Source organism: Podarcis vaucheri (genome assembly GCF_965113315.1).
Source record: "Podarcis vaucheri genome assembly, chromosome: 8".
NCBI classification, from domain to species: Eukaryota; Metazoa; Chordata; class Lepidosauria; order Squamata; family Lacertidae; genus Podarcis; species Podarcis vaucheri.
The window spans coordinates 52,911,626-52,933,313 of record NC_138766.1 but is presented as its reverse complement, the minus strand read 5'-3'; the positions used below and the strand labels follow the sequence as shown (position 1 = coordinate 52,933,313).

The 21,688-nt window shown below is 41.8% G+C and overlaps 1 protein-coding gene and 1 long non-coding RNA gene across 25 annotated transcripts in view; one reads left to right on the top strand and one right to left on the bottom strand.

Annotated features, from left to right (window-relative positions):
• Positions 1 to 21,688, bottom strand: part of DTNA (dystrobrevin alpha) — a 199,308-nt gene that overhangs the window by 163,017 nt on the left and 14,603 nt on the right. For 2 of the 24 annotated variants that reach the window (XM_082234777.1, XM_082234776.1), the window contains exon 1: positions 958 to 1,114. The exons of 19 other annotated variants lie outside the window; for them this stretch is intronic. Coding sequence is in view for 1 of the 5 variants with exons in the window: in XM_082234770.1 (XP_082090896.1) it covers positions 958 to 974 (17 nt within the window). In the remaining 4 variants the exon portion in view is untranslated. Of the gene's footprint in view, positions 1 to 656; positions 742 to 957; positions 1,132 to 1,334; positions 1,471 to 21,688 lie in introns of those variants that run through there. 3 more of the 24 variants (XM_082234774.1, XM_082234770.1, XM_082234778.1) reach the window with 3 other exon arrangements.
• The window catches only part of LOC309539084, a 94,341-nt gene that overhangs the window by 61,641 nt on the left and 11,012 nt on the right, over positions 1 to 21,688 (top strand). The window lies entirely within an intron of this gene.

The following is a 21,688-nucleotide window of genomic DNA, read 5'->3' as shown; positions in this document are numbered from 1 at the left end:
TTACACCATAGTAAAAAATGCAAGCTGTAAATTACTAAACAGAAGATCTGACATTTTACAAATTGTAATAAAGCAACCCACAGCCGGTATTAAATCCTCACAATAAAATTCTTTTTTTGGCAGAGAAGCAGGTATGCCCAAACCCCCTCATACTTACATTAAAAGGAACCTCTTAAATATTCTCATAAAATCCCTTTCCCCAGAGCAGAAGATATAATCCTGCCATTAGTTTCATGCAAGAGTCCCACTGCTTTAAATGCATAACAAAACTGAGAATAGGATTACAGTTCAAATGAGGATCAGAAAATGATGCAAAATCTAAGCAAACACATTTGATAATAAAGCACTTATTAATCAAGAGGTCATTTTGTACCTTATATCTAAACAATCCTGTCTTGGATCACTGTTACTATGCAGTGGGACATAAACTTATAAAGCACAGAACAAAGCAGCCTGAAAACCAAGCAAGTTTCACAGAACTAAAAATCTGTTTCTGTTCATAATTACACATTGCAAAGTGACATAGAAAAAGAGCCAAGACCAGAATGGAAGCACTAGGCTGCAACTATGATGGCCTGCTACTAACAATAAAATATTTTTTTAAAACCCCACTTGACTTTAGGTTTGTTGCTACAGAATTTCTCTTCTCTACTCACTTGAATTTTGCAAGTGAAACAGATCCAGCATATTGGGTAGGGAAAAAATAAATCTAGCAGGAATGAAACACCACTTTTAAACCGTTGTGTCAGGATACTGAAATAAGAAGAGATCTGAAACATGCCGCAGCAAGTTAAGTTGTATAATGCCAGCTCACCGAGGCATGCATTCCAAGCCACTCATAAAGGGCAAACAAGCAGCGTTACCTATAAGCATGCCTGCGTCTAACATTTAGATCAGAGGAAAGTGAGCATGTATAGTTAAAAGCAAGAAGGAGCTCCAATCAAGCTTGCTACTTACCCAGCAGTATGAACCATGATCTTCTCACCCACCCTCCCTAACAATTCCAGTACACTAAAAGTCCTTTTATTGTCTGGAGGAAATACAAACAAAGTCCCGGAGGAGGCAAGAAGAAAAGCTCCAGAGCAAGGAATTGTGAGAGACTGAATTTAAACCCCTACCCAAGATGCTGTGTACTCTGTGTCTATCTTTAACTTGTAAATGATTTGGTTTCACATTCCACTGAAGTCCTGCTGGCAGATGCTTTTGCAAAGCTTACCAATCACAAGCACTCAGATATACTCCCTTTCTCTCCTCTCCCCCACTTCTTGTCACTCCACCCCCCTCATTTCTCTCCTTTGGAGAGCCCCACACAGCTGCTGCTTTTTTTTTTTTACCTGTCTCTGCAAGATGAAAGGAGAAGCTTTCATTGATCCTTGCTCTGTGGGCAGAGATGGAAATCAAAGTTCTCTTGCTATCATGTCTCCCCATTCAGACACCCGCACAGTTTTGCAGCCAGGAATAAACTAGCTTCCAAACTTGGCTGCCCAGGAAAGGAATGTTCTGCAAGTGACATTCCTCAGAGCCTGCAGCAAGAGGGCACAGGAGTTATTCTGCCTCTGAACAACATGCATAATTTTGTAGGTTTACATCATTGAATGTTAAAAGAATAACATCCATCGTATTCCACAACTACACTGGCAAGATCATATTTACATCCTGATCCCAAATAACTTTATTTCCATGTTCAATATTTTTTCAGTGAAACAAATTTCTGATGAGGCGTGCTTGGGATCACAGTCTTAAGAACGTTAAAAGCTGCTTTGTGAAATTAAACTACGATCTATCTAATTCAGTATTCTACTTCCAGAAGTGGCTAACCAGATGTCACTGTGAGAGGCTCGGAAGCAGGGCTTCCCTGTAATTTTCTAACCAACATAGGTAATCAGAATTATATTGCTAACATTTTAGCAGTGTAGCCAGCCAGTTATAGAAAACTGAGCTGATTAATGGCAATCATTTAAATTAAGTAGTTAATGGTCACCTGCAAATTTATACAGATTTCCAAGCTGAATTAAAAAGTTTTGCTGTTTTATTTGATTTTTTTTTATAAAAAATGTGTGTACATGTGACAGAAGGCATTAAAACTGAGAAGAGACATTAAATTTGTCTATGTGAAAAAGCAGGGAATGGCTCTTCTAAAACAGTACCTCCGGTTTTCATAGGCACTTGTCCACATCTGGTCCACAGCATCCTGCTCTCACAGCAGGCAAGAAGATGCCTATGGGAAGCCCACAAGCAGCAACTCTCTCCCCACTTGTACTTCCCAAGCAACTTGTATTCAGAGGCAAAGTGCTTCTGATGGCGATTCACCATGTGCCATGGAGATCTAGTGTTCAAGAAACACAAGCTCAAAGTTTCCTTGGACACACAGAAGTAGTTGTGCATTTCTTTGGATCCCAGTGGATGCCTCAACTTATGCAGGCTCTTCTGAACGTACAAGGAAGCACTTGACACACATTGAAGATAAGAGGCATCTAGCAGAAGCACATTCGACAAAGGAACAACCTCAAAGATTTCTAAAAAGAGCGCAACAGCACTCTCCTCACAGGTGATTCACAGCAATTGATATTTAGAGACAGGCCGCCTCTGGCAGTGGAGGGAGAATATAGCCGTTGTAGCTTGTAGCCACTGTTAGTCTTATCCTTTGGTAATTTGTGATAAACCATAGATCCGTATTCTGGCATTATGAATTGACAGTTTTATTTTCAACAGCTGTCTTAATGATCCTTAACATGGAATTTGCCTTTTTCAAAGCAGCTGCATATTGAGTCAACATTTTCATTGAGCTATCTACTAACAACCTCAATCTCACTTTTCTGGTCAGTCACCACTAGTTCAGACCCCTTTAGTGCATATGTGAATTTTACAAAGAATATATTGGATTCTTTGTCCCGATGGGCATCACTTTACATTTGTTTGTAAATCACAGTTACCATTTTAATGCCCATTCACATAGCTTGGAGAGACCCTATTGAATCCCATTTTTGTTTTACCATCCTGAACAATTAGGTGATTAATTTGGGCTCCATTTTAATCAATCAGAAAGGTTTTTTATTAACTTATCTAACTAATTAAATGGAACACATGTTGCAGTGCTGATTTTTATTTAATAATTAAAATACCCATTTGTAGATGTATCCATCATGAATTTGTCTGTTTCTTCTTGAAGCCATCTAAGCCATTTACCAAAAGAACACAGAATTCACCTTTAGGCAACTCACACAGCTGGAAGAGCTTACGTTTTACAGTTACCTAGTTTTCTCCTAGAATTTAAAAATATATTAATGAGATTTAGAAAACAGACTGGAGCAGAAACATCGGGGAAGGATGCCAAGGTTTTCCAGGAAAGAAGTAGCTGAAATCTGATATGCCTGCCAGATCTAATATTAGTTAATGGCCAAGTCCATCTTAAACCTAGAACCACTGATTAAATAACAATGCAGAATGGGATCACAGACAAGCATTATCCAGGGAGGTTTCATAATGCTGTCAGATCAATATAGGAAGAAAGGGGCAAAATAGGAAACTGGATCTAATTATCAGTGCTGTTGATCCTCTTCCATATCTAGTTCTGGCAGGGAATCCAATCTTGAAATGAGCAGGTGTGTGTGAACGGGGCTGGCTAAACTGCCACCCACTGGTCACTGCCAAAATCACCCCACCAGTGTAGAACTTTCCCAGAAGACTGAAGTTTTGCACAAAACCATAATTTGGCTTAATGTTATGTGCAACACACACACACACACACACACACACACACACACACACACACACTTATTATCAGGCTGCTTATTTTTCCCTCTTAACTGTTAGAGTCTATCAGTAGTTCAAAAAAAAGCAGCAGTTGAATGACAAGGATAAAAATGTTAAATGTGTGCTTGAAGAAATACATGACTAAAGTGGAGGAGCCTACGATCATTATCCGGAATCTAAAATTACCTACCTGCACCCAGGCCCTTCATTCAAAGCCTACCCACTTGAGATCACTGCAGGTCAGCCGACGGGGTCATTTAATCCTTAAAGTCAGCTGATCACTTGATCATTCCTGTCTGTGTCACAGAGGCTTAGGCTGCAATCTATACATGCTTTGGAGTAGAGCCTACTGAACACCGTGGAAACTTTGAAGCAAACATGTGTAGGAGCAGAGTATGTATGGTTGTGTACATATTAAATGTCTTAAAATGCAGCTTGGTTGTTCTTTTTCTCCATTTGCTTCAAAGCTGTTTTTTGGGGGGATGCATCAAAATGCAGTATTTCATAAGAAGTGACAAGATACATATGGATTGTGGCCAATGTGTGTACACCAGTGGTTCAAATTTGCTGGACACAGAGTGAGTGGGAATGTGCACACAGCCAAGAAATATGTTGCCATACTAACAATTGTTCTAAGATCCAACTCAACCCTCTAATTTCCCCTTTCTAAATATCCATCTTGCAGTTTTAATTTTGCAAAGATCAAATGCACATTCAAATATGGATTTTCTTACTGCACACATTTCAGTAAGTGGGTGAGGAACAAGCACCAAGACGGAAAGTAAAGCATATAAATTATTGAGCCATTTCAAATGAAGCCTGGAAAAATATCAATTTACAGTCACGCCAATTTATACAGGATAGCATGGCAAAACATTTGTATTATACAGAGGTTCAAGTCTTGCCAGAGCTACAAAATAAAGCCTTTGTCGACAGTTGTTGTTAACAACGTTTGAAACTAAAGCAATACTACGTACACGGGTCAGCTACGCATGTACACAGGAACAAATTGTGTTCTGAACCAGCTTGGCTGCAGACAAGGCTAATGGCATTTCTTACTGCTCAGCTGTACAGAAAAGGCTTTGAAACATTTTGAACACCAGCACTAAGGGATTAAGTGCCTGGCCACTAAAAACGCCAACATACACATAGTACTTCATACTAACAAGGAAAACAGCTCAATATTTTGCAACTGAATCTATAATGGAGAGGGACCATACTTTATAAGTAACTAATAAATGTCACCAATTTGTTGCTAATTCTACTTCTTCACAGAGTCCTTGTTATTCAACAGAGATTCTGGCAAAAGCCATTTCTCTTAACAAGGCCTGAAGAGAAGCTACCTAACGATTTCAAGATTTGTATATTGGCGGGGAAGGAAACACTTCTCTTCTGAACTAATAACTATTCTCTCTCATGTCAGTTCTCATTTCTGCAAATGTGTAAAACTTGCACTTCTCCATAAATGACTGTGTGAGATACGGCTTGATGCAAAACAACAACAACAAAGTATATCCACAACTATTTCCCCTTGAAGTCTCATACATACTAAACTTGTAATTTAGAGACTGCCACAATTTATTTGTGTTCCATTCGCTGGATGGGCTTGCTGTGATATGCAATTATTAAAGGCCACAAGTAGATGGAGTAGATGATAACAATACCTTCCCTTTCTCTCTGTCCCTCTATTTTTCTTAGTTTTCTACCTTCATAGACTTCATACTTTCACAGGGGACCTGTCTTTGCGTATTATGCAGCATCTAGCTTGAATTTAGGAATAATAATAATTTCCAGAAGAGATTTAACCACATTACCTTCAGTGATTACTGCATTCAAACAGAACTTGAAAATGTAATTTTCAATGAATTAAAAAATGAAAATCTCCAACCACCATAAATAAGGAATAAGCACTTTGCAGGGCTACATTAATTTGTTTATTTATTCCTGGTTGTGTAGCTTGTTTTTCAGCCTACTAGTATGGAAGCTTGCAAAACAAAATCACGCCATAAATTATAGTCATTAAAACCAATAACCTTAAAACCACACACACAAAAATGAGTAAAGCTCAATGAACAGTCTGAAGGCACATGACAGAGTTCAACTGTGGGTCTTGCACGCTACAATAGATGGAAGACCAATTGGAAATCATATGTCAGCCACTCAGCTCCTCAGAGAAAAAGCAGGTTATAGTGTAATTAAAAAGAAAAAAGAAATCACAACATTCTACTTTTAAGTCAGCCAAACAGTCCCAAGGGACTGGCAAACCAGACAGAGGTTTTGCTAATTTTCTCAAGGTCTCATAGAATAGTAGATCTCTGTAGGGAAGGAACATGCACCCATGAATTAACAAGGATGAAATAGTATGGAACACACAGCATTTCAACTAATGGCTGATTTTCACAATAACTGAGTTGAACAAATAAAAAGCACACATTCTTTCACACACTTGCAGATGTGTAAAGGCAGCTTGTACCTGTATTCATCTTAACATGTGAACAAGCTTACAGGCACAAAGCTTTGTGGAGATAGAAGAAGAGTTTAGATTTGATATCCCGCTTTATCACTACCTGAAGGAGTCTCAAAGTGGCTAAAAATCTCCTTTCCCTTCCTCCCCCACAACAAACACTCTGTGAGGTGAGTGGGGCTGAGAGACTTCAAAGAAGTGTGACTGGCCCAAGGTCACCCGGCAGCTGCATGTGGAGGAGCGGAGACGCGAACCCGGTTCCCCAGATTACGAGACTACCACTCTTAACCACCACACCACACTGGCTGAACACCGTGATACATGGGGACTCAATTCAGACAGACAAGAATGTCTGAATGAATGGCAATTTACACATGGCTGGAAAAAAAGAACTGTATCACCCAGAAAGAGAACAGACAAAACAGCAACTGCATAAAAATTGCACATGCTAATTTATACAGACAGATGCAAATTTTGGAAAAAATACTGTATTGTAATTCGAAATACAATACAGCTCATCATAGTTGGGAAGACTGACCAGGTGACCTGCTTAGGTGCTAACTGTTGATGAGCAACTTCATGGCCCCGATCTCCCTTCTTTATTTCTAAACTAAACTTGGATTGGGCAATCCTTCAAACAGTGGGTTTTCCTCCTTAAAATAGGGCACATGGCCATTCTACATGAACTGTGGTGGGTTCCCTCCTCTATCCTTTCTAATATCTTGCACGCTCTCTCTTGATGCAGGGCTGTTTATTAGGTTAAACACAATTTATATGCATTGCATTCGATTTACCCCCTTGAATGGCATGATCCTTTGACTGAATTCTGAATTGGGGTCCCATACTACATCTGATTCTTGAAATTAGTGGTGTCTAGGCATGTATTTTAAGTCGGGGTTGAAGAAATGAGCAATTGGGGAGGTGAGAAATAGATTTCTCCCTCTTCCCGTTTGTTTTATATGCTCCACCGGACTAAGGATGAGGAAACTAGTCTTAGCTGCTATTTAGTCTAGAACTACTAAGTTATAAGAACTAAAGAACCAAGTGAAAGGGGATAACATCTAAGCATGCTGCATTAGCATTTTTATATCTAATGATGTGACTATCTTTGGCTTCATGTTGGTGCTGAATGTGGAAGTTAACCACATGGCAATTGCATGCAGGCAATGCAAGAGAAAATCTTTCCCCTTTGTTTAGAAATCTTTGCTCTCTCTTTCTACAACAGGCAGCTTATTAAAGATAATGATCTCATTTTAAGAGAAAGGGGGATGTTATGATTAGCTGCTTTGAGCTGCCTGGGTTTTTTCCCTCCTTTTCCCCCAAATGCCCATGAAGCCATGCAAGCACAGTTGCTTACAGCAAGAGACTGACAAGTTATATAATGTAGTCAGTAAATACTTCACATTCTGTGGTTCACTGCAGACTTCAGAAGGAACAAAACCCATGATTCACAGTAATGCCGCTCTGGTTTAAAAAGAGAATTTAAAATCCTGCTGCAAGCAAAAAGAGGAAACAATGGCTTATAAAAGATGACATTGTATGTGGTAATCTTTAACGTGCTGTTGATAAACATACCACAGAATTACTGAAGGGTTAAAAAAATAAACTCCATTAACTACCCCCAGCTAATAGCATGCAAAGCTTTTTCTCTTTACAGACTTTATATGTAAAAGGGAGACAGCAGTACAATCTTGGGTTTGTTTCTTATTTGATAAAACCAGCTTTGTAATAACTTTGGTTTATATATATATGTCTAACATACCATAATCTCAGAGTATGCTTACATTATGACCAACAGATACATTATACAGTGGTACCTCAGGTTAAGTACTTAATTCGTTCTGGAGGTCCGTACATAACCTGAAACTGTTCTTAACCTGAAGCACCACTTTCGCTGATGGGGCCTCCTGCTGCCGCCACGCTGCCGGAGCACGATTTCTGTTCTCATCCTGAAGCAAAGTTCTTAACCTGAAGCACTATTTCTGGGTTAGCGGAGTCTGTAACCTGAAGCGTATGTAACCTGAGGTACCACTGTATATAAAAAGACATGAGTTTGTCATGACACTTGATATTTGTGTACCAAGCAATAATCCTACAGTGCGGTGTTTTCATGTTTCAAGAAAACTTCAGCATTCTGGACAAATTTAACTCAAGCTGCCTCCTGATAAAGCTTTGGTGCATTTGTTCTATAAGGATATTTTCAGATGTTCTGTTGACCCATTCTGTGTGGTCCTGTGTCTCTTTGCAGCATGGAAATAGACAAATATGAGCCTGGGATATGTGATTAGCCAAAAATGCCTCAAGAAAAGGGACAGCAGTGGCAGAAGGAGAAGGGCTACAGCTCAGTGGTAGAACACACAACTTCCATGTAGAAACGTCCCATTTTCAATCACTAGCATCTTGAGGTAGGACTGGAAAATACACCTCCTGAAACCCTGAAGAGCCACTTCCGGCCATGACAGACCAGCTGTTGTTGAACTACAACTTTCATTATCGCTGGCTGCTTGCCATGCTGGCTGAGGCTGATGGGACTTGTAGTTCAGCAATATCTGGAGGGTCACATGTTAATAATCCCCCTTGTTGTGTAGACGGTACTGAGCTAAATGGACCAATGGCCTGATATTGTAGAACAGAGCTTCCTGTGTTCTGATGGGAACAGGCGCAGAGGTGTCTTTGCCTTGTGACATTTTGAGGAAGACTGAAAAAAGCTGAGGCTCACCTGTTACCCTTAACCCTACTGAAAGTTGTACGTCTGCCCAGAACATTAAATGCTTCTGAAAGCACCACATTAAAATCCTATGCATGTTTACTAAGAAACAGGTCCCACTGTGTTCAGTGGCGCTTGCTCCAAGGAAAATGAAAATAGGATTACAGCCACAAGCCTCTTTCATTGTTCAACAATTTCAATTAAATGCATACAGAGTTATTCTAGCTATATGCATATATTTGGTTGGGGTTTCTCCCACCCCTCAAGAGGCTTAACTATGAATGCAATTAAACAGTTATTTGTAAAAGCCACACCTATATACCTCATTAACCTCAAGGACAGATCTGGATTTAGAGATTTCTGGCACTCTGCTGTCATGAAAACAGCCCAAACCACCACAGAAATGACTTACAGAATTTTCTTGTGTGTCTTGAAAGGTATAATTGCTTTTTTTTGGGGGGGGACCTTTGTTTTTTAAGTCCTAAGTGGCTGGTCCAAGACACTGAGGCACTGTAATATAAACTATTATTTATGGCTGCTGCTTTTACTAAAGCCTTGCCCCATTGCCCCAGGGTTTTGTGACTGAACACCACATACCTTGGAGTGATGAAATTAAAAGGCAGCTTGGACGGATTTATTCAAGGTGTGGTTTCCTACAGATAGAAATGGCCATCTCTGTAAGCCTCCAAATTGCTCACACTTCCAGTCAGGTTATTTAAAAACAACAACATAAAAGAGGCGGAATTTTTTTTTTAAAAAGAGCTTTGGATTCTGAAGCAGGTTCCACAACCAAAGCTGTTAAAACATCTACAGCTGCTGTTATAGAGATGTTGCTTCCCCAGCCCCAAATAAATGGATCTGATCAATCCATATGTGACGGCTTTGTTTCCCTATGGAACACTCAAATAGAATAAAATAATAATGCATGTGGTCCTCAGATGAATATGTGCTGAATTTCCCTCCTGGAGAAGAAATGTCCTTCCCCTTCTTCAGTAGTGATTGTGGAAGGGTTCCTTACCTGACCTCCCATTGCTGCCATCCCTGTGGCATACTGGGAGGGCAAGGTGATGACAAGGCTGGAACATTTGAAATGCACTGACTGCAGTGCTACAGCAGCTCTGCCCCTTGTAATGCTCATTATCTAGAAAGAGAGCGTTTTGCTGCTTGAGACAGAGAAGGAAATGTGGCCCATTCCACCCAAATAAAGGGGCACAGCAGCCATTACATCTCCATTTGCTACACTTTTGCGTTACCCAAAGTCAGCTGTCTGAGGAAGTCACCTCACTCTGCCTAATGGTAGGACCAGGCCCAGAAGAGAGTCATGTTTACGCAACACCTTGATAATGCAACAAGAAAAATGAAGGAAAGACTTAGCTGACAACCATCATCCCAACCTCTAACCGCCTTCACGTTCAATTTTACATTTTGTCTAACCAGAATTCAAGGTTAAGGTGAGTTCATATATAATCATCAGGATAAATGACCATATATATTTTAGAAAAGCACATGCCTTTTTCAAAGGAAGAGAGATCTTGTTAATTAAGTGTTGAGCTAAAGGTGTGACTTATGGAAGACAAGATGCACTCAACTCTGCTACATACTTTTCTAACAATTGTTGTTGAATTTCTTTATGCATAGGCACAATATTTATCCTCATCTCATTTATCCTCCTTACCAGAATGTAAATTTTCTGAGATTAGCTCTTTTACACCTTTTCCCCAAAGCATGTCCTTACCTTTGAAAAACAAATACGGTTTGTTCAACAAATTGATAACTCTCCATTTTACAGGGTATCATGACAGCAGAGTGCCAGAAATCTCTAAATCCAGATCTGTTCTACATTAGAAAATATCATCAGTATCAGAATATTAAAAATCAGTGCAAAAATATTGTTAGACACAAAACTAATTTTTGCATGGGCAGTGAAAAACAACAAAAAAGGATCACACACACACACAACAGATAAATGACACCAAGGCTGCATTTACTTTTTTACATTTAAGACATTATGCAGTACAGGATCAAAGTCAGTTCTATTTGGAGCAAATCAGACAAATCCATCACTGAGACAGAATGTTTGTGTGATTTCATCTGGTGTGACATGCAGACCTGCACTACCACCTGTTTCAACTCCAATGCGTAAGATATCCAATGGCAGTGACAAGTAGCAAAAATGTCAGATGTACAGTCCTAGATTTAAAGACATATGTAGCCTGCATCGTTAAGTGAAACCACAAAATGCTAAATCAAATGCAGAATGCCCTTTCAATAAAACAAAGTGCAGCGTTGTCAGTCACAGAGAGAACACTACATTAGTGTTTCCTCTTACTATAACTTCATATATTGTAGTCTTAAAGAGATTCTAGTGAAATGTATGATACGGATAACATGTAATAAAATGTTGCATTTTTTAAAATCCTCCAGGCACTTTCCTGAAAAATGCTTTTATATGTACTGAAGCAACAGTTTGTGCAAAAACTACGTTCACCAAGCATTATTTTTCATTCAGGAATGACACAACAAACACCTAGCTATGGTCTGCTTTTAAAACTCAGAGGAGGTTTTAAAACAGATGAGTGGTACACACACTGGATAAGTAAAAGAAACAGTCAATAAACCTGAGATTCACAGAATTGCAGTAAAGTGTTACTGTTGTGGTTTAATGTATCTTCTAACTATGGCACCCCCTGAAGAACATTCTTAAAAACAAACAGCACAACCTGAAGGCTGCATGTGGCCAGCTCACACAACACATTTTTCGCTTCTCCTTACTTCCATCCCGCTCCCATTGTCTACTTCCCTGCTATTCCGCTCTTTGTCCTATATAGTTCCCCCTCTGTTCTGTATACTTGCCCTGCCTCTTCTCACATTTATTGTTAGGTTAAAGTTAGAGGTTGTGATTAAGTGTGTATTCCTAAACCCAGCTGCTGCTCAGTGGGGGTGAACAGAGCTGTGCTGCATCCACAGCCCTGCTGAACATGCCAGTCTGGCCAGAAGTGAGGGAGGTTGATCTTTGGTCCAAATCAGGCCTGATACCATCATGTATGGCAATGCAGTTGTCCCAGGATCCAATAAACCTCAGATTGGCTCAGTCATTCCCCCTCCCCGCCCAGGATTATCCAAATTGGGTGGCTTTTCAGTGGCCACTGCCTGCATGTCTGGCAGCCGGAAGGGAGAGCTGCACCCTGGTTTTGTGAAGTGCCTAATTAGGTTATTGAGCTAAACTCCCATGGAAGAAAAGACTACTGACAGGATTAGCAGTGCTAGACAGGACCTTTAGAAAGTCAGCGAAGCCACCAAAGAATTAATTGCAGACCTCTACAAGTAATGTTACCAAATTATCTCATTAGTGTCTGGCATCTGGGATCAGCCTTTCTGGAGGACTCTCCTCTTGACTTAGAAATCGCTTCTTAATTCAAGGTCATGCAATGACATCATCCAGTACAAGAGTAGCAACAGAGCAAAAGCATCCCCACCTGCTCAGGAAAACTGGTAGCTAATATAGTTACAAAGCTGCGGTGCTAAGCTAAAGAAGCTTTATAGGGCCAAAACTAGTTTTCCTGCAGCCAACAGGGCAAGTGCATCGCGAGAAACAGACGCATTCAGCTGAAATGAATCCGGATGCAAACACGTTTCTTTAATTCCTCACAACTCTCATGAGCAAACATGATTCAGTTCTCTTGGAGCCAAAACACATGCCTACGTGGAACCTGCAGTTCACTCAACTACTGTACAACTACACTGGGGTGCGCAATCCAGTGCTGGTCCTTTCACGAGGTGAAATGAATCAATTGCCTCAGAAAACAGGGGACAGGGGACAGAGTCGTAATGTGGGTTGCCAGAGCCCAGGGCAAGGAAAATATTTTGCACCCTAAGACAAGTATTGCGCCACCTAACCGGCACTGCACGTGGCACTGCAGCTGATGCCAGCCAGAGCTATGGAGCAATGGTGGGACATACATGCACACCTCCTGGGGCTGGGGTGCTGCCACTGCCACAAGTCTTGCCATCTGCCCACCTCCCCTGCTGGCAGGGGATGCTGTGCAGCCAAGGGAGGCAAGAGACCATCCTCTCCCAGCTGCTGCTGGGTGTGCTGCTCAAGTGAGGTGAGCAGGCAGGAGAGGAAGCATGGGGCGAAAGCTGCAGCAGTTCACCCCTAGAAATGGTTGCACCTGGGCCAATCCCCCCATGCTATGCCTCTGATAAAGAGTGTTGAATTAGCATAATTGCTTTACTGCTGACTCAGCCAATGCTGCTCTCACCACCCCGCTGCCTGGCAAGATTTCTGACTGGAGCTCTTCAGAGCATCTGCCCCATCCCTTGCTCAGAGTGAGGCATTCCAGTCACTGCAGTAAGCCAGGGGCAGAGCGGATACTCTCTGGGGCCAGATAGCCCAGAATATATTGATCTGATGCCCCTTCCTCAAAACAAAGGAGACTGCCAGTGCTGCCATTGTACTAACAGCAGCAAATATGAGCAAGAGGGGAGGGTTGGGGAGAGAAGAGGAAGAGTACAAGTAGTGTGAGGAAAGGAGTGGAGCCAACTGCCTTGGAACTGCCCCAGGTGAACCTGTGACCATCAACCCCAGCCAGAATCAGGGATGGTGCAAGGTGTAACGGTCCAGCAACATCTGGAGAGCTATAGGATTCCCAACCCTGCTGTGGCAGATAAATGTGGCATGTTGACTCCTCTATTGTGCTATCAGTAGTATACAGATCTTTCCAGGAAAGTTATTTAAGCTTGTCTACATTAAGAATTATTAATAATTATTTCTAAGTAAGAATCCTTTTTTGCCACGTTTTCCCAGAACACCACTCTTTTACCACTATGTACACAAACACTGCCAAAGTTGTTATTTGTATCTTATCTGCTGCCGTAAATAGACGTTTCAATGTGGTTTCTTCAAGGGCCCAATACCAGGGCATAAACAGTATATACAAAGGAGGTATAGATTCATCTCCCTCCTACTCATTTTTGTTGCCTTTCTATTTCAAACAAAGAGGTACTGAAAACTCCGCACAGCGATTTTCTGTTTTTTCAAGTTGTACAAAAGGCCACAAAACACAAGAATTAGCTTGCTTTGTAGAAAGTTTTGCGCATTATGACTGGCGTAGTAATGAAAGGGACCATACACTTAATTGTACCAGCTATTTGCCCTTGAAATGTCTAAAAGTTTGCAGCAAAATGGTATGTCAGTTGCTAAATCATTACTTGATGTTACAAAACAAAAAAATATCATTATTCAGAGCAAAAGAGGGATGAATGACCGAACGGCGAAGATTGTAGTATTGCACTTAGTCTTCTTGAATCCCATTGATGGCATTTTGATTTAAGTAGCCTAACCATGCTGAAGGTTGCAATCTCGTGTACACTTACCTGAGAGTAAGCCCCATGAAACATAGTGGGGTTTACTTATGAGTGAGCATGTGCAAAAATATGCCACAGAACACCAATCCCATGGTTTCCTTGGGAGCAAGGTAAAGGTACCCCTGACCGTTAGGTCCAGTCACAAATGACTCTGGGGTTGCGGCACTCATCTCGCTCTATAAGCCAAGGGAGCCAGCGTTTGTCCACAGACAGCTTCCGGGTCATGTGGCCAGCATGACTAAGCTGCTTCTGGCAAACCAGAGCAGCGCATGGAAATGCCATTTACCTTACCGCCGGAGTGGTACCTATTTATCTACTTGCACTTTGATGTGCTTTCAAACTGCTAGGTGGGCAGGAGCTGGAAACGAACAACAGGAGCTCACCCCATTGCAGGGATTCGAACCTCCGACCTTCTGATCGGCAAACCCTAGGCTCAGTGGTTTAGACCACAGCGCCACCCGTGTCCCTTTACTTGGTAATAAATCCCACTAAATATACTAGGAGGAGTCATGTCATTTGTAAATAACAGAGGGAGGCTTAGTTTCTGTGAATATTGTTTTGTAAGTTATATTAGTCTGAAGAAGGTTGTGGCACATTATCTCCGCAGAATGTTCAGCGGAAAATTGCTCAGAAACATTTTGGCTCCATCAGCTTTGCTTGATTGACAACGGAATAAGGAAGGATCCTCCCAAAGGCCAGCACATCTGTGCTGGATGGCAAGCCAGCCAAGACAAAAAGATTTTTTAAGCCAGGAAGATGGGCAAGACAAGGGAAGTCAGACTAGAAGAAATCTAGTGAGACAGAGAGAGCATGCAGAGGCTTCTCCACAATTCTCTCCACCCTTTTCTCACAGTAGTACATGATTCAGTGGTTTGGTATCCTGTCCGTAGGAGCTGATTTCCTTTGGTTATGAAGTCATCCTTTACTTGCTATAGTAAGGCATGCCTTTTTCACAGAACTGCCTGTATCAGCCTGCCCATACTTTAAGATCATCGTCAAGGGCACAACTGGGAGTAGAGGACTGGTGTGGCCACTAGGGAGAGGCCTTTTTAGCAATGGCCCCATAGTGGGGGAGATGCCAAGCCCTAAAGGCTTGCTTGTTTTCTGTTGTGTACTTTTAAATAGGATTTTACCAGGTTGCTGAATTTCTAAAATGGTTTTAGTGATATTTCTTGGATCTTAGTGCTTTTACTGGGCTGGATGAGTTGGGGGGGGAGGGTTGTTCAGTCGGTGCTTAATTTTTAGTATTTTGCTTTTATAGCTTTGAAGCTTATTTTTAAAACAAATTTGTTTGTTTGACAGAATTTATATACTGCTTGACTGTAATAAAACCTCTCAACGGTTTATAGCCTTTAAGCGGTTGTATATTGATTGTTGAAAGTAGCTTTTAGAGGGGTATTTATATATATAAAAATGCCACTTATAAATATTTTAAATAAATAAATAATCTAGCCTAGCTGCTATTTCATCCATGTCTTGCCATGAAAATACAGTTATTTTATATGGTTTTAAAATTCTGCATACCATCATTAATAACCAGAACTAAAAATTCCATTAAGGGAAACATCAAAGGTGCCCACCTCTTCAAAAGCTCTATCGTTCTTGAAACATATCCTTGTCAAAAGGTCTACCTGTCCTCATGGATGCATATACCTAGGTGAGTTTAAGAGATCCATCAGTCAAGGACACAATAAAAGCCTGCTGGATCAGGCCGATGACCCATCTAGTCCAGCATCCTGTTCTCACAGTGGCCAAACCAAATGCCCATGGGAAACCCACAAGCAGGATTTGAGCACAGGAACCCTCTCCCCTCCGGTGGTTTCCAATAACGCAATCATAGAATTGTAGAATTGAAAGAGACCCAAAGATCACCCAGTCCAACTCCCTGCAATGCAATCATTCTAGCCTCAACTATTCCATTCAAAGGGGACCCGATTGCCCCCCTGGAGATGATAACAACAACAACAATTTATTATTTATACCCCGCCCATCTGGCTGGGTTTCCCCAGCCACTCTGGGCAGCTTCCAACAAAATGTTAAAATACAGTGGTCTGTTAAACATTAAAAGTTTCCCTGCACAGCGCTGCCTTCAGATGTCTTCTAAAAGTCTGGTAGTTGTTTTTCTCTTTGACATCTGATGGGAGGGCGTTCTACAGGGTGGGTGCCACTACCGAGAAGGCCCTCTGCCTGGTTCCCTGTAACTTAGCTTCTCGCAGTGAGGGAACTGCCAGAAGGCCCTTGATACTGGACCTCAGTGTCCAGGCAGAACGATGGGGGTGGAGACGCTCCTTCAGGTATCCTGGACCGAGGCCATTTAGGGCTTTAAAGGTCAGCACCAACACTTTGAATTGTGCTTGGAAACGTACTGGGAGCTCATACCTCACACTTTGCATGCACAAGGCTCCAGGTTCACACCACAGCATCTCTAGTCAAAAGGATCAGATAGCAGGGGATAAGAAAGAAGTCTCTGCCTGCAACCCTGGACAGCCACTGCTAGTCAGAGCAGACAAGGCTGGACTAAACAGGGCTAAACAATCCTACACTCTTAAATACAACTAGTGACAGAGGTTGATTCAGTTTCAGTTGGGAAGCACAGTTTCAGGTTCAGTTTTGGGTTAGGGTATATTACCAGCTGAACCCATTCTCACCTGTAACTTGATTCTATAGAAGATGGCTAAATGGAAAAGCTAACTGTCCAAACAAAGGCAGCTCGTCTTGCTTGTGGGCTTACCATAGGCACTTGGCTGGCTGTGATGGGGAACAGGATGCCAGATTAATTGGCCTTTGGTCTGATCCAGCAGGGCTCTTCTTATGTTGGTTGCTGTAACAGCACATGGCAGGAATTCAGAAATACTATTCACTCAAATGCTGGAACTGGACTCAAGCTGTATCCTTAGAGAGCTCTCTATATAATGTGATGTTCACATTTTACTGGGCTGCATAGCAATATTTTCCTCCTCTCTCTTTTTTTTTCATCTGCTGTTTCTTAAATCAGGTACAGCTACTGTTGAGCTCAGCACATTAATCCTTCTGCTCCAGAAATATTTCCCCAAGGCTAAAATACCAATACTACTATATGGGATTCCCAGTGCCACTTTTAACACTCTTCAGAGACACAATTATCTCATGATTTATAGATGGTGCTTTCAAAAGCACTCAGTGTTGCCCTCATTCTGCTGTTATGGACATCGGTAGGAAAAATGCAAAGGGAATTTTACTCAGGCCATTTTGGGATGTTCATCCAGCCTATTAAAAACTGGAAATTCATGGAGTACAAGCCTATGCATTCAGAAGTTAATCCAACTGAGTTCAGTAGAACTTACTCCCAGGATTTCAGCCTGAGTTACTGGATGAAGTCCTGCTTGCTTGAAATAGGGAGCTGCCAGTCGGTACCACCAGGATTTGAATGGAACCTTTTGATGGGATCATATTTTATCAATTTTTACCAACTTCACCAGTTACTAATCTGCTTCCAGGCCCAATTCAAGGTGCTGTTATTGATCTTTGATGTCCTAAATCAAGAATAAGAAATCTGTGGTTCTCTAGAGGTTATTGGACTCCAACTCCCATCAGCTCAAGCAAGACTGACCAAAGTTCAGAAATGATGGGAGTTTTAGTCCAAGTCAGGTTTCTCACCCTTCTCCTAAATGGCCTGGGACCATAAACTCTCCAGAATAGCCTTGTTCCCTCTGAGCCTGCAAGAGAATTACACTCCAGTGGTGGAGGAACCCTCTCCAACACCCGGGGCGGGACGCCCATGGGCAGGGTGAACCGCCCAGCAGCGCACATGCACCCAGACAAGTGGTGCCCATAGTAACTGCGCACGTGCCCTCAGCTGCTCTACAGCTGGGGGGAGGCAGCAGGACATCTCCCCCCCCGGGTGGTATCTGGGGCAACCCGCCCACTCTGCCCCACCCCTGTTACACTCCACATGGCATGCCCTGGTGACTGGAATCAAATGTATCAAACATTTCACATAGATTCCAGACTAAGTCTTACTGGATTTGGAATGGATTTTACTTGTATTTGTGAACTGAAATTTTGCGGAAGAATTCAGCAGTATGAAGAGAAATTAAAACGGTGATAACATTTAACTTTGTTAAGTGTTTTGAAGGTGAACTAGCATGAAGCAAAAGGACAAGATAGTGGTAAAACTGAAAGGCAGTTGTATAGGTTGTGCAGAAAACGCTCCGAAGCCAACAGTTAAGAGTTTGGCAGAGTTGCACATGAATAAAGCTAACAGAAAAAAACTTATACTCTTAGAACATTCTCCCTGGAGAAGTTCATCATTTTGAATCTTTAAAATTAGAGTGGCATACAAAAAACAGAAAAACCCACACATCCAAAGTGAACAGCGCAACACAGAACAATCAAATGCAGTCAGAGCCATGTAGCAGATGTATCAGTAAGTCTTTTCCTTCTTGGATACCTAAGATTCATGTGATGCTATTTGTCGTTGAAGTTGTAATCTTGGTGCTTGGGTGATCATTCAGACAGACAGAAAACCACACACATAGTACTGTCTAGTAATGGATGGAAGAACCTAAATTTCCATCATCCATAAGTCATGTATACACACAAGATTAAAGTGTCTTCTTCACCTCTATAAAGCTCTCATGGAAGAAGTCCCTGTGCAAGAAAAGGCATGGGGGTGGGGAGGGAATGCAAGCTCTGAGTGCTGATAAAAGAGTAGCAAGTAAGGTATGTGGTGCACATCAAAAATTAGACTTTGAAGGAACTACGTTTTGGGGTTCTGTTCAAGGAGGAGGTGACAGCTACTGAGACACCGTGTGCAGATTATTAAAAGCAAGTGATCAGAAAGAGAATAGATTCGGTTTCAGACATCTCCCCCAGACCAGCTTTACCAGAATGCACTTCTTTTGAAGTGTTTGCCCTCGTTTCAGAATCTCATAGCTCATCTACCCAGCAGTTTCTCCCCTGTTACAATTCTGTTATCAAGGCAACCCTTTCAACACAGAAAAGCCGGTCTCATTACGAGGCTGGCCTTAGGAGGCAAATTCAGGAAAACTCAGGAAACCCAGAGATTTGAAGGCCCAAACTTGAGGAGGTCTGGAGGCAGCCCCTGGTGATGCCACAGGGGCATGGACAACATTAGGCACAACACATTAAGCCTTAACTGCAGTTGCTGAGGGCTTAATCATTCACATTAAAAAAATGCAAAGTCATAACAAGCAAGAAAATATGCAACTGTTTGGAAATTAAAATAAAAAAAATACTAAGCTAAAGTGGGTGTTCCTGGGTGTAGCTTAAGTGAGAGGATTATTCCTTCTCCCTTGCTTACAAAGTCTCAGTAGAGAAGGCACTCTCACCCACTTGGCGAGTCAAGCCCTCCCCCTGCCCAGGTTGGGGGCAGGCAAATATGCCCTTGGGGTCTGGCAACCCTGCTTCCAGTGGCAATAGTGCTTCCAAGATGTTGCTGGCCATGCATACTGAATGCAGGCTTCCCAGCAAGCTCCCATGCAATACATATGACCAGCCATATAACAACAACAACAACAACAACAACAATAAATTTTATTTATATCCTGCCCTCCCCAGCCGAAGCCGGGCTCAGGGCGGCTAACAACAATAAAATAATACAACATTCTAAAATCATTTCATTATAAAATTAATTTGAATCAAATGGATGGCAACCACTGCAGCACTACTGTTCCTGGAAGAGAAGAACAGAAAACATGTACTTCCTTGACTAAGGTATCATCCAATTGATTTTCTGCAGCTACCACTACCTCATCCTGAATCATCTTCAGTCCTATTCCCCTACCTGACCTAAAGGAAAAAATATGTTTATATGTGCAGCTGAAAATATTTTATCCATCTCAAAATGATATTTTAATAGATACTCTTTTATCAATAATGTGCCTGTTTTTTATTCACGGCCAACCAATTAACTTCAAAGTGCTATGTGAAGCCAGTACCCACATAATGAGGCTAAATATCTTTGCATGGCTCTAGCTTCTATAGTACGCTATTAATTGGATTCTGGCAGCAGGGCCTGATTATGAAGCCTGCTCATGGAGTTGCAAGAACTTTTAGCAGCACTGGATTAACATTCTGTTAAGTGCTTTTCAGAGTGAAGCCCAGTAGCAATTTCTCAAAAGATGCTGGTTTACACCATTTAGGGCCAAATTACATACACTATTTAATGTGGGGGTGTGTTTTTTTGGTTCCCTAACACTCAGACCCTTAAAATGCAAAGTGCATCTGTCAGAGGGGCTAATAATTAACAGAATCAAAGCAGGAACTGAAGGAATTTAACTCAGGGGGCAGCGCTATGATGAAGCAAGCTGAGGCAACTGTCCTAGGTGGTGGACACAGACAGCAGTGAATTAACCCCTCCAGACTGCGCCTCCCTTGCCTCCCCACCCATCTACTGCCCCTGCTGGTGATACCACCCTGGAGCCTTTGAGGCTCTCCCTCTTACACCCTGTCTTATTCTGAGGAGCAGCCAAGGGCATGCTCTTCCTCAAAGTGAAGCATTCTGGGTAAGGTGGCTGATAGAGTGTCTGTGCTATTTCTAGCTACCGACAGCTCAGTTAGTAGAGCATGAAATTCTTGATCTCAGGATCATGGGTTCAAGCCCTACGTTGGGCAAAAGAGTCCTGCATTGCAGAGGGTTGAACTAGATAACCACCGTGGTCCCCTTCCAACTCTATTATTATTATTATTATTATTATTATTATTATTATTATTATTTCAATTATAGAATTGTAATCAGGAACAGGGAGAAAGGAGGAGGAGCAGGAGTGGTGGTAGTGGAACCAGGGTGAGAGGAGGAGAGGTCACAGAAGAGAGAAAGTGGATGAGGAGGGGGGGGGTGCAATCTCTTGTGCCTGCACTGTTTCCTCCACTGCCATATTACATGTAGTTTGGTTTTGAGAAACTGATGTGGTTTCATTTAATCTACTTTAACCATGTTTGTGTGTGTTCATTTTTCTCTGCTCTGCTGGTAACAGTGGCTTCTTTCCATGACTGGAAAACATTGCGTTTAAAAACAACAACAACCAGGAGCTACAAAGTGACTCATCAAATTGCGGCTATTAATTTTCAGCTAATGAACGGCTTTCCCAGTTCAAAAAGTCCCATTCAGAAATAAAGCAAAAGCTAAGTGATGCTAATTGCAAGGTTTACTGTGCTTCAGTAGCAGAAGGAAAGAACTCAGTGAAAGTTCCTCTGTGGAAGATATGGGGGAAAGCATTGGGTGGTTTCCAACTATGTTTACACTTGGAGTAGACCTAGTGGAATCAATGCTCTCTTTGTTAATTTTGCTGTGCTGACTGCTTGATCCATGAAGGCTCAACAGTTGCCAGCCATACATGATGTGGGCAAGGGAGACATAATTTGTGTCCTGCTGACGCCCAAGGTGCTACTGGGAT